General features: G+C 33.6%; 1 protein-coding gene across 1 annotated transcript; it reads right to left on the bottom strand.

Annotated features, from left to right (window-relative positions):
* Positions 1-8,867: 8,867 nt before the first annotated feature.
* LOC136223868 (protein SOSEKI 3) lies at positions 8,868-12,312 on the bottom strand. The gene is made up of 7 exons (XM_066012037.1): positions 11,941-12,312; positions 11,371-11,615; positions 11,223-11,292; positions 11,000-11,115; positions 10,014-10,899; positions 9,301-9,603; positions 8,868-9,211 (listed from the first exon to the last, which is right to left on the bottom strand). The coding sequence occupies exons 2-7, from the start codon at positions 11,561-11,563 to the stop codon at positions 9,145-9,147; spliced, it is 1,635 nt and encodes a 544-aa protein (XP_065868109.1). The 5' UTR covers positions 11,564-11,615; positions 11,941-12,312; the 3' UTR covers positions 8,868-9,144.
* Between the last annotated feature and the right edge of the window lie 2,685 nt (positions 12,313-14,997).

A 14,997-nucleotide genomic window follows, 5' to 3' on the forward strand; every position in this document is an offset into this window, starting at 1 on the left:
TATTGATCTCAGGAAGAGAACTAAGGTTAGATGTCAAGGTACATCTGAACCGATGCTTCTGTATTGTGTTTATGAGAGGCATGCGCTTTTCAAAAGGAAAGGAATGAACATCATAACACATGTGTTCATACCATGTGTGCTTAGCGGTCTTAAGATGAAAAATATTGATCTCAACTTTTCCTAGTATGAGACTCATTTCGTAAAACAGTTATTTTTCGAGTTGTTATCCTGAGGGTCCTTAACTTATTCCAAAAGTACAATTTACTATAGCTACCTCAGAATGACACTTTCAAGGGATGTGTGATAATTCATTCTAGAAAGGGACTAACTAGATAAGCGAATTAGATTATGATTGAAGGAATACAATAAAAGCGAACAATTTTCATTTGTTCACATCTTTAAAGTTTCTATGTTTAACAGTCGAACAATTATACACATGTGCATAATTGTGAAAATAGAAAATTATAGAGATCCAAGCAATTAAGTCAGTGATTGAGAGTTCCTTTATACATTCCTTCCTTGTTTATAAGTGGCCTGCTAAGCTACTAAAGCTCCTACCATACAGCATTCAAAACTTCCTCTAAACTGGCTCTATAGATGATCGTAAACTAATTGTTGTCCCTTGGAAACTCTATTGTAGACCGGTTAAAAATGGGGGGTTTGGGCATTATTGACCTTCACAGTTTAAATAAAATTATGCTCGAAAAATTGGCTTGGGACTTTATACAGGCGGGAAATTTCATTGTAAATATTTTGAGGGACCGTTTTCTTCATCGCATTGGCCTTTCGCGATCTGTTATTAATTTCTCTTACATTTGGCTTTCGATAAAAGGCGTTCACTTAGAAATTTAGCATAATTGTTTCTGGTGGTTTGAGGGGCAATCGCAACTACCATTTTGGACAATGCCATTCAAATTGCTTGGGAAAAAGATTGGCATTCGATTTGGATTGAGTGTGACTTGTCGTATGTTGTCACCCTTCTCAAAAATCATTCTCAAACAGTCCCCTGGAAGGTCCGACCTGGCTGGTTGAATTGCCTTTTTCACTTAGCTCTAATGACCATGATGATTTCTCATATTTTCCGTGAAGATAATCATGCGGTTGGTTGTCTAACGAAGCATGGTCTTCATCATTCACTCGTGTCCTGGTGGGATTCTGCTCCAAACTTCTATAATAGTTGCATTTATGATAATTTTTTCTCTATTGAGCATTTTAGAGTTGTTTGGTTGTTGTTTGTTTCTTTTTGGTGTTCTCTATCTTCATTTCTCTTTTTTTTTCTCTATATTGACTTTTTTCTTTTCTTTATATAATATTCGGATCGGTTGTCTGGATATGTTCTCTTAGAATGACAACCTAGTTGGGATGTCCGGGACTTCTTCTACTTCACCCAGCTTTCAATAACAAATTGTTTTAATAGACCCTAATAAATATATCACAAAACAGTGTGAGTTTTAGTACTTTATATATCCTGCTGCCCCAACTTAATTAACTTTGAAAAATTAAATAAATATATAGAAAAAAAAATAGCCCTTATGAAGCCATTAATTTTATATTTATGTTTATCAATTAAAATTGATTTATATTTTGTATTTCTATTTATATTATGTCACGTGTAAATAAATAAAACCACTTGAGCTTAATTTCTAGTGGCAGTATATATGCTGGAATTTTTCTGCAAAATATCTTATTCCAAACATTTTTATTTATTTATTTATTAATAAATGGATAGACAAGATTTGTTTTTCTGACTGGGCGAAGTCAACTGTATATGGAGGGCCCCGTAGTTAAATTGGATAAAGGTTGGTGGGCCGCGTCCTACTCAGCAATTAGTCAATCCTAATCCAAAAACAGTATAAAATCTCTGGAATACCACTGGCCCAGTAGTTTAAACCAACACTCCAACGACGTCGTTTTTCTTTATAGAATGTGACCCTAATGTTTTTTGGGTTGGTTACATAACTGTCACATATGACAATAATATTCATTTCTTAATCAATACTGGTAATTTTATTTTTAATATATCAAGATCATTAATTTTATCTTGCAAATGTCAAGTGGTTACCTAATTCCTAGGGTGATAGAAAAAACGTGGTAAGATATCAGTGGGATTGATGAAAAAACCAACCTTCATAAAGTGATTTTTTTTTTTTTTTTTTTTATGATTTTCATAAAGTGATTTTCTCCTTTTATAAATTTATAACAGACTAGAATTGTTAATTGATTTTGTTATATATATATATATATATATATATATATATATATATATATATATATATATATATATATATATATATATATATATTACTTAGATATTTATATAAAATTTTGGATTCAAAAATATAAATTTAGATTCTAAAAGATAGACCTTATATCTAAATTTATAAATCTTAATTTATGAATCTTAAATTCTAAAATAAATCTTATATTGTATAAATAAGTCATAGACTCTAAATTATGAATTATGGATCCTAAAATATACACCATATATTTTAAAAAATAAATCCTGAATGTTATATTCTAATTTATAAATTATAGACTCTAAAATATATGATGTAGATTAATTAAGGTTGATTTTAATATTTAAAGTTTTTAAATCACTTAAATTAGATCTTAAGTTTTAATACTACAACAACAACAACAAAGCCTTAGTCCCGAAATGATTCGGGGTCGGCTAACATGAACCATCATATAAAACCGTGAAAATCAAGTCGTGTCAGCGACACAGATTCGCTCCCTCCACTCCGTCCTATCCACTACCATATTTTCCTCAATTCCCAATAAACTCATATCACTCTCGATCACCCTCCTCCAAGTTTGCTTAGGTCTTCCCCTACCCCTCACCACTACATCCCTTTGCCACTCTTCGGTTCTCCTAACCGGCGCATCAAGCGCTCTACGTCTCACATGGCCAAACCACCTTAGTCGGTTTTCTCTCATTTTATTCTCAATAGATGTGACCCCTACTTTTGTCCTAATTATTTCATTACGCACCCGGTCCTTTCTCGTGTGACCACACATCCATCTCAACATACGCATCTCCGCCACCGACATCTTATGGATGTGGCAGTGTTTCACTGCCCAACACTCCGTACCATATAACAATGCTGGTCTAATTGCCGTCCGGTAGAATTTTCCCTTCAATCTATTAGGCATGCCGGGATCACAAAGGAAACCCGTAGCACTCTTCCACTTCGACCAACCAGCTTTAATCCTATGAGCAACATCTCCATCTACTTCTCCATCCGTTTGGATAATAGATCCTAAATACCGGAAGCAATCCGAGGCCTGAACAACTCTCCCATCTAGGATGATTGTCCCTGCCTCCCTACTCCTACGGCCGCTAAACTTACACTCCAAATATTCTGTCTTACTTCGACTCAACTTAAAGCCTCTAGATTCTAGAGTTTGCCTCCATAGTTCCAACTTCATCTTCACTCCTTCTTTCGTCTCCTCAACCAACACAATATCATCTGCAAACAGCATGCACCATAATATACACATAAAATTTTAATTGAAAGATGGCCCGTTTAAAAGGTGTCCGACGATCCTCAAACCGAAAAATAGAAAAAACTATAAAAGGAATGGAAACTATAGAAAGAATATATATGATCATAGAATAAATTGAAAGAATATAGTATATATAGGAATATAATTGGTAGAGAAAGATGGATGAAAAAAAGGAAGAAAAAAGAAAGGATATATGAGGTTTAAGTAAAAAAAAAAAAAAAAAAAGAAAATGGATAAGTCAAACTTTTGTATGAAAAATATGAGTATTAAAAATTATGTTTAATTATTAATATAAAATAGAACGGTTGACAATTTGACAAAATGAAAAGACTTTGTAGTGATATGACAATAATAAAAAAGTAAGGTTGTTTTATTGTAAATAGTTTTTAAAACTGGCAGTTGTGTGTAATTTTCTCATGTTTTTTTTAGGTGAGTGCAAATTTGTGTTAAATGTCAATTTTAATTTTATATTGCTGAAAATTTTAAAAAATTTGGTTTAACTATTATCTAACTGTCACATTAGATTTTCCAAGCAACTTTATTGATAAACTAAAGCAGTTTCGCATATTTTTAATTGATTATTTGTAACTATATAATAACACAGTAAATATTTTAGACAATTTGACAATTATTTTTGTAATTAACTTATATGTGACAGATTTAATGGTTAGTATCTTAACAGGTTTTTCTAACTATGTTAGTGACAGATCATAAAAATAATTGATATTTAAAAGGTCATAATGTGATAGTTAAATAACGATCAAATAAAAAAAAATTAAATTTCGGTAATATAAAGCTAAAGTTGATCTTTCTTGAAAATGTTAGATTTAAATTTGAAAGAAGTAATTAATTTTAAATTTACACTTCACCGAAAATGTTAAATTTAAATTTAGTCATTATCGTTAGTTTTATCATCCACTCTTTCCCTTTTTGTGATTGCAATTTTTCATTTTTATTTTCTTTTGTGCATATTTATTCCAGGTGACATGTTCATATCCAGCTGCACCATTCAAGCCCACTTTTTACAAATTGAGTTTAGTTATATATTTATGGGGTTTTTTTAAGTGAAAATCATATATAAAATTACAACTAATCGTACCATCAAAATTAATTTTAAATATATTTTTTTTTTCTGTTCAAAAAAATATATTATTTTTTTCAATATATCATAAATAAATAAAAACGATTCTATATCCTAATTTAAAATTTTAGACCCCAATTCATAAATTCTAAATACTAAAAAATATATTATAGATCCATAATTTATAAACCTTAATCCTTAATATATATATATATATGGCAGATCGAGCTGGGTTGAGTTTGGCGTTTAGAAATAAATTATAAATCCAGTCCATTTTATAGGGGGCCAAAAGAGACAGACCGAGCCGGGTCAATTCCCAAATTTGTATCTCCAAACCCCACCATGAGAGGTGGATTTTAGAGGCTAACGAAATCTTGGATAGATCTACTTGAAAATGATATCAACCTTTAAAATTTCTGTGTTGGTTTTCAACTATTTACTTGATTGTTTCTTCTAAATTAGTGGAGTTGTTTTTCAATTTTAACCAAACATTTCATATTTACGGATTTGATATCAATGACGGAATTTTGACAAAAATATCAATCGTTGATGTTTAATCCTAAGGCTTAACAGGTTTGTATATAAAAAATATGTACAACTCACTATGAATTTAGATGGTTAAGATTCAAATTTAAAAATTAAATTCTAAATCCATGTTGTATAAACTTTTCTTAAGAAAATATATTTGTTACGTAGTAGTAAAAGCTTAAAAACTATATTTAAAACTAAGTGGGTCAAATCCAACCATTCTGTTTTTACAATTTCAACATAGTTTAGAAATATGCAGTTATAGACTAAATTATAGCTGATGTTATTTCTTGTCCAAACCCGATCAATTGAATTCAGACATATACGAATACTTGAACTCATGAACATATCTACTTACTCAAAAAATAGTGATTTTTAATATATTTTTCTTCACTGACCCCGAGTATGTTTTTCTAACTCCGCCACTAGTCCTGTGTTCTCCATTTTACTTGCCCCGGATTAATCTAACTTCTCTATTACTACGTGTTTAGAACAATTCCCAAATTTGTATTGAGATTCATAAGATGACTTTCGACTTAGATTTTTGGCTTTGTAAGAATTAAGAACAAATAATTGTGAAATCTATTTTGCAATAATTGTTGAGAAAATCTCAAATTATATTGAAGAATAATGGTCTAAAATCTGAATTAATTTGACTAAAATTACCATAACACAAGAAATTCGTAAACTATTAACTCCAAAACAATAATGTTTTATATACAATAACAATATTAACAAGATATAAAATTAAAATTACAATTGAAGTACACTTATGATCCTTTAGAATACATCCAAATATAATGTTTAGTTTAAAAAAAAATATTGTAATGTTAAATTTAAGTGTATAAAACCTAGATTTGTTATAAAAAAACAAAACCTAGATTTAAAAACATCTTATCAAGTGCAAAAAATATGATAATTGAATCATCGAGTCCAATACCCAATATTTGTCATTGACATTTAATTCTGGTATTCTAAATACCGATATTAGATGTCAGAACAGCTGCGATAATTGCAGTAACAATCCAGTAACGGGTGTTTTTCTTCCAATTGATTTTGTACTCACTATTAAAATCCAAACAGGAAAAAATTTAATAAAGAAAAAGGCAATTATGTAGAAAATCAAATTCAAATTATTCATAGTGCCTATGCAAATTCAAACTTGGAAGTTAATTTGTTGATTAGGCTGGACCGGGCTTGATTGGCTTTGGCCCAGGCCGGTCGGACACTTTAATTAATTCAAAATGGAAGAAAATAATATCCGACAATTTATCCAATCGAAGCCACCAACATGTTTGTTTGTGAGTAAAAAAAAACAAACTTGTGTTGTTTTAATGTGTTTGAAAAAATAAACATAAAGAATCAGAAAAGGCCAGGGAATTTGGGTATGGACAAAGCCTGCCTGCCTGCAGACCTTAAGAATAGGACAAGAGATGATAAATAATGCTTCTTATTCTGCAATTTCGAGAATTTCATGTTTCTATTTAATGCTCTACTATGTTTTTAAGCAAAACCTGTGGTGGGGGTTACAAATTTAGGACCCATCATCAAAATTCAAATTTAAATAATACTACTACTTGTGTTGTCAAATAGTCCAGTACATACAAGCTCCAAAATTTCGAATATTTGGTAAGTACTCTTTTGTAATTTTACCTTTTACTTTAAAATATATAGAGTAATTCAACTTCTACATTTTAAAAAATATTTGTGTTTTGCCAAATCCCTTTATTTTATAACAATGATATTCACCTATAGCCACCAATCACATGTGGTTTAATTTAGATGAAAATTAATGAGATGATTGCTAATTGGGTGAAAATTGTATCGCGAAACATTTAATATTTCAATATCATAAAATAATAAATTAATGGATAAATATAACGTTTTCATAATTAATAATTTTAATTTTATTATTTTTATTAATTAAACTCACGTATAAAAACATGAGAGAATATTATAAGAATTTTAAGGGCTGATTTTTATTAAAAAAATCTATGGTTTCATGTTTTTACAGATCGGTACCTATGGTTTTTTTTTTTTTTTTTGCGCCTAAACAAACCTGATAGTCTGCACCGTTAAACAGTGACGGTGGTTTGTCAAATCCTCCTAGTTTTTGGAATTAACAGTTATTTTTATAGTGTCAAACTAAATTATCTTTGTTTTTAGCAAAACGAAAACCAAAAATTCCCATTTGAACAAAAAAAAAATTAGATTTTAGTTTGACAAAAAAGTAAAAGCACATTGGTTTTTTTTACTTTACTCTTAATAATAATATGGTGAATTTTTAATGCATATAGATACGCCTTAAAACTGTAAAATCCAATGTGTTAAATTTAGACGAAAGCGGACAGTATATGCATGGTATACGATACGAGTAAATCGTAACTAGGGGTATTCTACCCATAAGATTGAAAACAACCCCTTTGGGATAGTTGGAAAATATTTCTCCAGTATGATTGAAGTGTTTTTCCCTCTAGAATTGGCAATTGAAAGTAATTTCATTTCAATTGCCAATTCTAGAGGGAAAATAGCAATAATGTTTGAAAGAGAAGTGGAAGTCAAAAGGAGTAGCAGTAGTTGCAATTCAAAGGCACTGTCTGTGTCTGTCCTGTAGCTCAATACAAAGATCAAAATAATACTTCTTTTCAACCCAAATAATGATTATGATATTCAATTTCACCATATACTGTAATAAATAATACAACTATAATTACCTTTTTTGTTTTTTTACTGTGTATTCATTCTAAATTATTGACTTGGAACTTGTTTTGATTTTTTCGAAAACAATAGTTCAAAAAGTCAACTACTTTTTCCATTATTGACGAGTCAACCAGTAAGAGAGACCTTTTATTTTATTTTATTTTATATTACTACTACTACTACACTCCTACTTTCAAAACCCAGACAACATCTCATGAATGATTACTATTCGCCTAGGATTCCTGCCAGCATTCCAGAATTAAATTCCTCTGCATAAATATTTATTTACTATTGTAGCTCAATATAGAAATTCAAATTTTAAAGTGAAATTGAAAGTGAAAGGGGGACAAATTAGTCTCATAGATCTATTTGCAGCTTTGAATCTAATTTGCGGGGAAATTATGGCAAGCGTCCGGTGCTCAGAAGGACCCGTAAGAAAAACGACATGTCATTCCCCTATGGGGTCCTCCAAGCATCGGGTGCTTGGAAATTTAAATATAACTCTACGGACAATGTTATTACAAATCACAAAATATTCAATATTTGTAAATCAAAATATTACAATCAGTCTAAAAACTTTTAAACTACAAAGACATCTTGGCAAATGTGTAAAATCGGAAGGTTTCTTCTTGCAATTTTGTCCAAATCTCATTTGTTGGGATAAAATCCAAATGTGCCCCAACATTTTTCTTAGGTTAACCGTTAAGGTATATTTACACTTTCCCAAAATGTTAAGGGTAAAATTTAGACCTTATCCACATTTTGTTTATAATTCAGCTTCTAATCTTTAAATCCGAAGCATTATATCCTCAATCAGTTATAATTTTACACATTTGAGTCATTGATTAGTTAAAAATGCATGGCTTATTTCTTTTATAGAAAGTGAAATAAGCCACACGATTTTAGCCGAATTTGATGTTTGTCTCGCTAGTTAGAAACTGAGGGAAGAATGTTCATCTCTCCGATGAAGTTCTACTCAGCCAGCATGACTGGAATTCAGACAGCATGGGCAATGAGAAAAAAGTATTAATGGGAAACATTGAAACTCTAGTCAGTGAAAAAAAAGGCATTTGTCCCGTTTAAGAAAGCTGAACCTAAAGGGGACCACTCCTGATTTTACCCTCTGCAAATGAGTGGTTTTCCTCTTTCTAAAACTTTTTTAAATTTACAGAATCATCACTTTAGACCCGCCAAGAAATCAACATCATTTGAAATTCAAACACAGTTTTCAACCAATAAGATTACACAGTAAAGATGCTTTCTTTTTTGACAGTGGAAAGAAAAAAAAAATCTGTTACCCATTTGCCTGACATCCCAAATGTGATCTTTCAGCTGCAAGCAACAGCATCACAAGGCGCCTTTGATTGGATTATAACCCGAGCTCCTGAAGCAAGCCTGTTGAAAAGAAATTTAAACAGATATTAATGGATTTGGAGAGGGAACTATAGAGAATTTTGATTGATTAAATCGGAGTCGATGCTTAACTTTCTTCTATTTTGATCATCTTCTCTTTCTCTTCCCTGAAAGAATCAAGCTTCTTCCCCTGTTTCTTACCTAAAATTGGTTCGGTGATTCTTCTGCTGCTTCCATTCGATGCGCAACTATGAGTAGCTTCAGAGCCATCAGGCCCTTCGGAAGAATTCCGAGGTTTATCAGAAACAGGTGATCTCATAGACTCAGTTTTTGGTTGCTTGCTTATCGATGCCTTTATTGATATCGGGATGCACTTGGTACGGCCAGAGGTAGACTCACCATTTTCCTCGGTTGAATCCAGTTGCTTAGAAATCCTGCAATTTGATTTAGCTCCACAAATTAAATGTGAATCACAAAAGGTAGGTACGGAAGAATCCAAGATCATCTACAAAACTATGAATGCAACTCATTCAGGACTATTCCAATCAAGAATTAGTTGATGCATCTTACTTTTTAGAACTTAAATCATAGAAATATGTATCAAATACTAGAATTCTAAACTCAGAGTCAGCACTTGAATTGTATGCGGAAAAGTTCTCTAGCCTATGTAATATTCGGAACCAGTTTCTGTTGATTTGTGTTTAGAATCTAAAACCAATACCAAAAATAATGATAACCAAAAAGCAAACGCAAGTAATAACCCTAAGCTAGATTTCGTAATTGGAGATTGATATCAGTACTAGACTATCATTCACACAATGACTCAATATGCTTAGAAGTTTACCTGTCTGCGTTGTAGGAAGAAGAACGTTTTAGAGTACTAATTCCATCTCCTTCTTCCTTAGCCATTTTTGTCTCTACCAGGCTGCCACTGAAATATTCTTTGTCTTCCAATCTCAGACCCATAAACCTTGGATTGTCTGCAAGGCAATCAAGCTCCCCTAACATTAATGAAGTAGAGAAAAATGGAGAACCAAATTTTGTATGGGAAAATCTGGGCTTGTAGGTTGGAATGACTCCGAAACTGTGATCTTTCACCGAAATTGACCCACAGGAGATCAATTGCATCAACATATTACTGGCCTTGAGCCTTGCATGGCTTGGTATTCGAATTTCTTCCTCTTCAAGGATCCTAAAGCTGTTGATTTTGCTAACATCAGCTCTAATAAGGGACTCCAAAGTTTCAGTCTTTCCACCTGAAGAAGATGCACTAGAGGATGATGGGGGAGGGGAAACTGAATTCTCGCTGATCTCAGAGTTCTCCTTGACACGAGGAACATGGTTTTGATAATTATCACCGGATTCATGTTCTGATGAACCATCATCAGTTGAAACACCCCTTGTACAAGTTACTCGGGTTTTAGGTCTGCTCGCATTTTCCTCAGTCTGAGTTGAGGCATCAGCTAATCTATCACTTTTATAGACCTTGTACTCTGTCAAGCTTAGAGAACCATTCCAGGCGGAATTCTTGCCATCTCTAGACTCTGGTGACACACCAGATGAGCCAGGACGTTGAAGCGGTGGGGAGAGCTCATCTTCCTGAGAACTCTTTGTTTCCTTCCCATTCATGCTTGAAGATGATGAGGCATCATCTTGACACCTTAAAGATGCAGGTTCTGGCAATTGCTTGAGATTTTGCTTTTTCGTGGTCACAACAGTAGCAAGATTGTCTGAGGAGATATATTCGAAGCTATCAGGGCTTTTATTTATATGCTTTTACCAATGTCATAAACAATTAAGCAATGACAAGGATAAGATCAAAAAATCTACCTGAATTGGACTCATCAAAGAGTTCAGAACCTTTAAGAACATATTCATTTCCATGAGCAGGTACAATTAGGTCATCATCAGAAAGGTCATGCCAAACAAATCCATTCTTGTAGCTTCTGCAACAACGAGAAGAGTTCAGAGATTAAAAAACAAAAGGAAAAGCAGAATGGAAAGAGCAGGAGAAAAAATAAAACATGAAAAAGAGGCAGGTAACTGAGTTGACCTCTTGCAGGACCACGAATACATAGAAGCCATCCCTCTGCCTCTCAACACATTAAGCCTCTCAATGACATCTGCACAACAGGTGAAATCTCAGAATAAACTCAAAAGAAAATATAATCCCCCAAAAAAACAGAATGGAATTCAACTACCTTTCAGGTAAAGACCATCTGGTGAAGAAAGAGGAACTTCAATGAAGTGAGGATGCTCAAGCTGACGATTTCTACAGAGATAGTAGACCACAGGCACTTTCCTATTCTGCTGGTACTTGGGTGACCTTTCCGTCCACACCTTTGCTCTTTCTGGACTCAACTGCCTATTATACTTCTTCATTCTCGCCTCCATTTTCGCCTTTTCACCAACTTCAAGCTTCACAGCTGATTTTCACGTTGGAACCCTAAATTCAAACAAGCAAATCCATCAAACTCAAATCAGACAACAAATTTCACATCAAAATTCACAGAGATTTTTTCCCGCATTTACCAAATCTAAAAATGCAGAAGCAGAGATTCAAATTCGAGTATGTAATAACCCGAATTTCAACTTCTTATGAAAAAGAAAGTAAAGGAAAAAGCAGAAAACGAATCTAATCTTACATAATCTAAACAATCCTTAAACTGGAATACAGATAGCAAAAGACTGATATAAACAATTAGAAGAATATTAAAAGGAAAAAAAAAAAGCTGAAAAAGCTCGATCAAAGAAAGAGAAGAAAAGCAAACCTGAAGAGACGATAGTGAAACAGCCCGCATTTACTGGCTGTGGGGGAGAAGAGAAAGAGAGCAAAAACTGATCGGTTTTGGAGGTGATTGTAATGGTGGAGAGAGGTTGAAAAGAAGGGAGTTACAGTGATGATAGTGATAGGAGAAGAAGAAAAGGCCAAGAGAGATCGTAGTTTCCCATTATTTGCTGGTCGTCGTCTTCTTGTTTTGGGTTGATTGGATGGGACTGGTAGAGAGATAGAGAGAGGTTGGGGTTTGCTTTCGTAAGCTGCTGCTGGCTTTTACTGCTCTTTTTGAGTTTGATGAGTTTCGTGTGCTCTGCTCAGTTTTAGCTTTTCCCCTTATTTGCTGCTCATTTTAATCGGAGAAATTATACAAATGCCTCCACCCATCATCACTGCCATAATTAATTTATCTTTATCTGTTTTAAGAATTAAATCATTGATTATTTTTCTTCCGATCTTCATTTAACTTTCCGTCCAGTTTGGACTAGAGAAGAAAGTAAAAAAAAAAAAATTATAGAAATGGTTTGCGGTAGGTTCTTTCAAATTGAAAATTGAGTTTAGAAGAACAGTAATCACCTGGAACTGAATGGCGAAATGAATTTAGTCATTCACCGTTAAATCCAAACTTATTAAATCTAAGTTTTAGGATTGTTTGAATCTCCACCATATGATCCTAATAAGCTTGAATCTAACGGTGAATGACCAAATTCATTTGGTCATTCAAGGTCCATGGAAATGAATCTTGGTTTTACATGAGAATGTCGAAAAGATCTCCTCTAGGCTAGCAACTCTTATTTTTATTTATCTATGTCAAGTCAATCTGAGAGATAATATATCATTATTTGAATCGAGAGATAAATACGTTCCAATTCATAATAGAATTTCTCAATGTAAATTTGCTTTTGACTTATAAAATTATAAAAATTTACATTTAATTTTATCACTAGATAATGAAAATTTGAATGAACTACGTTCAAACATTCCAATTAAAGTGAATGGAAGGTCTTAAACGCATGCCTGAATGGTTTCTAAAACGCCCTTGATTATCAATTCTAACTAGTCACTTATATTCCAGTTTTTAGAGTTGAAAAATAAAATATATACGTGTTCTATATTAAAGTGAATGAGGTGAAAATAATTCCAAATATTCTCATTAGATAATAATATGCTAACTATTATATTTTATACTAATGCTAGGTGTGCTGAGCAAGTAAACTTAAAGGCTAAAAAAATAAGGACAAGACAAATGTCCCAATCTGAACCATAGATCAAATCTGATTGTGATGGATGGTGGTGATCAATTTGAGCTAATATTGGATGCAGTTGGGACTATTATAAAGTGGTGGATTGTTTCTAGAATATACCGCAAATGTTGAAGGACGAAAATACCCTAAGGGCTGCGCAAAGACAAGATTGCCCACATGCAATTGAAAGGTTACGCAAGCTTCATTTATATTTTTGGAAGCTTGTGTTTTGTCAGACAAACAACTTATCTTCTTCAACTTCTTCTCTCTTTCAGATTGGAAATCCAAAAGTTTATTCTTCTCTTTTTCTTCGTGATTCTTCGTTTCTTCTATATTAATAAGAAAAACTCTTCCTTGTTTATTCATGTTGCTTCAATACCCTTCCTTAAACTATGCTTGGTACAGACTCTTCAAGCCTAGTTTGCTTAACAAGAACTTCAGTTGTGGCGAATGTTGTGCCTTGGTGAATAAATCTGCCAGTTGCAAAACAGATGGGATCGTCATCAGTCGTATGAGTCCTGCCTGAACACGTTCATGGATCACATGACAATCAATGTCTATGTGTTTCGTTCGCTCGTGAAAAACTGGGTTTTGAGCTATGGGCATAGCCGATGTGTTGTCATAGAAAAGGAGAGATGATGTAGACGGTGGTGAGTCTAGGTCTTGTAGAAGGTTTATGAGCTAGTGGAGCTCACATGCGGTTGAAGCCATGGCTCTATACTTAGCTTCGGAGGAGGACCTTGAGATGGTGTTTTGTTTCTTGGATCTCTAGAAAATTAGAGCAAATCCAAGGAAAACGGAGTAACCTGTGACCGATCTAAGCGTTCCTAGGCAAGTTGCCCAATCGGAGTTTATGAAAGCTTATAATTGTAGATCGTTGCATGCCGGAAAAAACAAGCCCATACCGATCGTCCCCTTGAGGTGTCGTAGCACTCTTTGTGCTCTATTTTCATCTTCTGTGGTTGGTTGCATGAGGTTTACTATGTATGTGATGTCTGGTCTTGTATGTGTAAGATGGAGCAACTTTCCTATAAGCTGTCTGTATGGCGTGTTTTCTGGAAGTGGTTTTTCATTTGTGTTTGGTTTATAATTTGGTAAGGTTAGGGATGAGGCTGGCTTACAGTCAATGGAATCCCATTTCGTGCAATAACTCTAATGTGTATTTTCTTTGTGACATGTGGAGCCTTTGATTGTTACGAGAGAACTCGAATCCAAGGAAATAATGTATATTTCCAAGATCCTTGATGCTGAATGTCTCATCCAAATGCCTTTTGGCCAAAGTGATGGTCTACATGTTACTTCCTGCAAGAATAACATCGTCAACATAGATCAATAATACTGTTGCATGTGCTGCTTCATTCATTGTGAATAAGGATGGATCAGCCACTGACTGAACGAACCCCATCCTTTTAATGGTTGTCGTTAACTTGGGGCTCCATTGCCTGCCTGCTTGGCGAAGTCCATAAAGAGCCTTATTGAGCTTGCACACCTGCCGTGTGTCCTACGCAATCATTCTTGGCGGCAAGGTCATGTAGATATCTTCATTCAACTCTCTATGTAAGTAGGCGTTATCAATATCTAATTGATGTATGTACCAATTTTTGGCAATGGCCATTGCTAGGAAAGCTTTAATCGTTGTAAATTTTGCTACAGGGGTGAAGGTAGTTGTGAAATCCACTCCTTCTTGTTGGGTGTACCCTTTGGCCACCAGCCTAGCTTTAAATCTTGCAATGCTCCTGTCTGCTTTATGCTTAATCTTGTAAACCCACCGACAGCTTATGGACCTCTTTCCATCAGGTAAAGTGACC

The sequence above is a fragment of the Euphorbia lathyris genome, chromosome 3, assembly GCF_963576675.1.
Source record: "Euphorbia lathyris chromosome 3, ddEupLath1.1, whole genome shotgun sequence".
Lineage (NCBI taxonomy): Eukaryota > Viridiplantae > Streptophyta > Magnoliopsida > Malpighiales > Euphorbiaceae > Euphorbia > Euphorbia lathyris.